Source organism: Coptis chinensis, chromosome 2, assembly GCF_015680905.1.
Source record: "Coptis chinensis isolate HL-2020 chromosome 2, ASM1568090v1, whole genome shotgun sequence".
In the NCBI taxonomy this organism is placed as follows: Eukaryota; Viridiplantae; Streptophyta; class Magnoliopsida; order Ranunculales; family Ranunculaceae; genus Coptis; species Coptis chinensis.
Window position 1 is genome coordinate 29,528,031 of NC_141457.1, and position 1,738 is coordinate 29,529,768.

At 36.9% G+C, this 1,738-nt stretch overlaps 1 protein-coding gene across 1 annotated transcript; it reads right to left on the reverse strand.

Moving 5' to 3' along the window:
• On the reverse strand, positions 1-1,263 carry LOC147515703 (uncharacterized). The gene has a single exon (XM_086593016.1). The coding sequence runs from the start codon at positions 1,261-1,263 to the stop codon at positions 1-3; it is 1,263 nt and encodes a 420-aa protein (XP_086449142.1).
• Positions 1,264-1,738: the final 475 nt, after the last annotated feature.

A 1,738-nucleotide genomic window follows, 5' to 3' on the forward strand; every position in this document is an offset into this window, starting at 1 on the left:
CTAAAATCCATCAGGACTAGGGGCTTTAAGGGCCCCCATACTTTTAATGGTGACCCAAATTTCATCATCAGTGGGGATTTTTGTAAGAAGAATATTCTCATTGGGTGTAATACATGATTCAAAGAGATTCAGGATACCATTATTGATAGGAGGCTCATAAGAAGAGAAAATATTCTTGAAATAGGAGTTTATATTAAGCCCTACATCCTCAACCTCTGAGTCCCAGCCCCCATTATCATTCCTGAGTTTTTCAATGCTATTCGTTCTTCTTCTGTAAATAGTAGAAAGATGAAAGTATCTAGTATTCCTTCCAGCATCCTTCACCCAATTTGAAGTGGCTTTTTGTTTCCAAAAACTAGCTTCCTTATCCAAAAGATCCTCCAAATCACTTTGAAGGGAAAGAAACTTGTTGTAATTCTCCCCAGTCTCCAAATCATCTGATAAGATGTTATCTAAATCCCTTCTAACCTTCTTGATCTTTAGTTCCATATCCCCAAAAACCTCCACATTCCATTTATGAAGATTTTTACTGGTATTTTTCATCCTATTAAAAACAGACAATGTAAGAGAACCAAAGCAATCTCCTCCAGAGATATCATTCCAAGCTAACTCAATAGTATCCTTGCATGAGGGTTCCTTAGTCCACATCTCAAAAAATTTAAAAGCTTTTTTCTTTTTTTGTAAGCAATGATTAAGATTAATAGAAAGAGAAAGATGATCAGAGGAAAGAATAGTGATATTTTGAATGAGGGAAAGGGAAAACAGCTCGAGCCAATCTGGGGTGGCAAGAGCTCTATCCAACCTCTCTAAAATATGATTACCAAAGAATTTTTTATTTGACCAAGTGAACTTGGAACCTTTAAAACCTAAATCAATGAGACCTAGATCATCAATAAAATCATTAAAAGAATTCATACTTCGATATTGATTACCATTACCTCCTACTTTTTCCAAGGGTGATGAAATGGAATTGACATCACCAAAGAGAATCCAAGGCCCAGGGATAAGCATAGCAATGTCACACAATTCATCCCAGACTCTTTTCCTCTTATAAGAAAGAGGCTTACCGTATATAAAAGAAAAGAACCAATAAGAATAAGCATGGTAATTGGAGAGTTTACCTGTAATATGATTAGGTGATGTAGCTCCCAAAATATCCACCTGAATATTATCCTTCCAGAAAACAATCATACCACCACTAATGCCAATTGCAGGTACTATACATTTGCTAGTGTACTTGATTTGCTTACTAACTAACTCCATTTTTTTTTCCTGTTGCTTTGGTTTCAGATAAACATATTATATGAGGGTCTGAAACCAAAATGAGGTTATTAAATGCTACCATTGTCGAAGTTGAACCAATTCCATGACAATTCCATGCAGTTGTCGTCATGGCTCTAGAGGTCACTGAAATGGGTTAGTCACCACGAACCCTTCTGAATTGTTAGAAGCAGCCACATTAAGTCCCTAAGAGCTAGGAGTGCCAGGACCAGAATAACTAGATGAATTATTAAAACCATCAGACTCATCATTAGAGAGAGAGAGACCATTTGAACCAGAAGAACCTCCAGAACCAGAAAAAACAGCATTCTTATCTGAAGTATTAAAGCAAGAGTCAAAAGAACTAGAACCTTGTGAACCATCAGCCCTATAAGCATTATCACTAGAACCCCGAGAACCAAAACTACAAGACCTAGAACCCTTCGAGACAGAGTCATGAGACTCAGAGCTTTCCGAA

Bases quoted from the DNA above. Each gene is read 5' to 3' on its own strand.
- LOC147515703 (XM_086593016.1), bottom strand. From the start codon at position 1,263: ATGGAGTTAGTTAGTAAGCAAATCAAGTACACTAGCAAATGTATAGTA.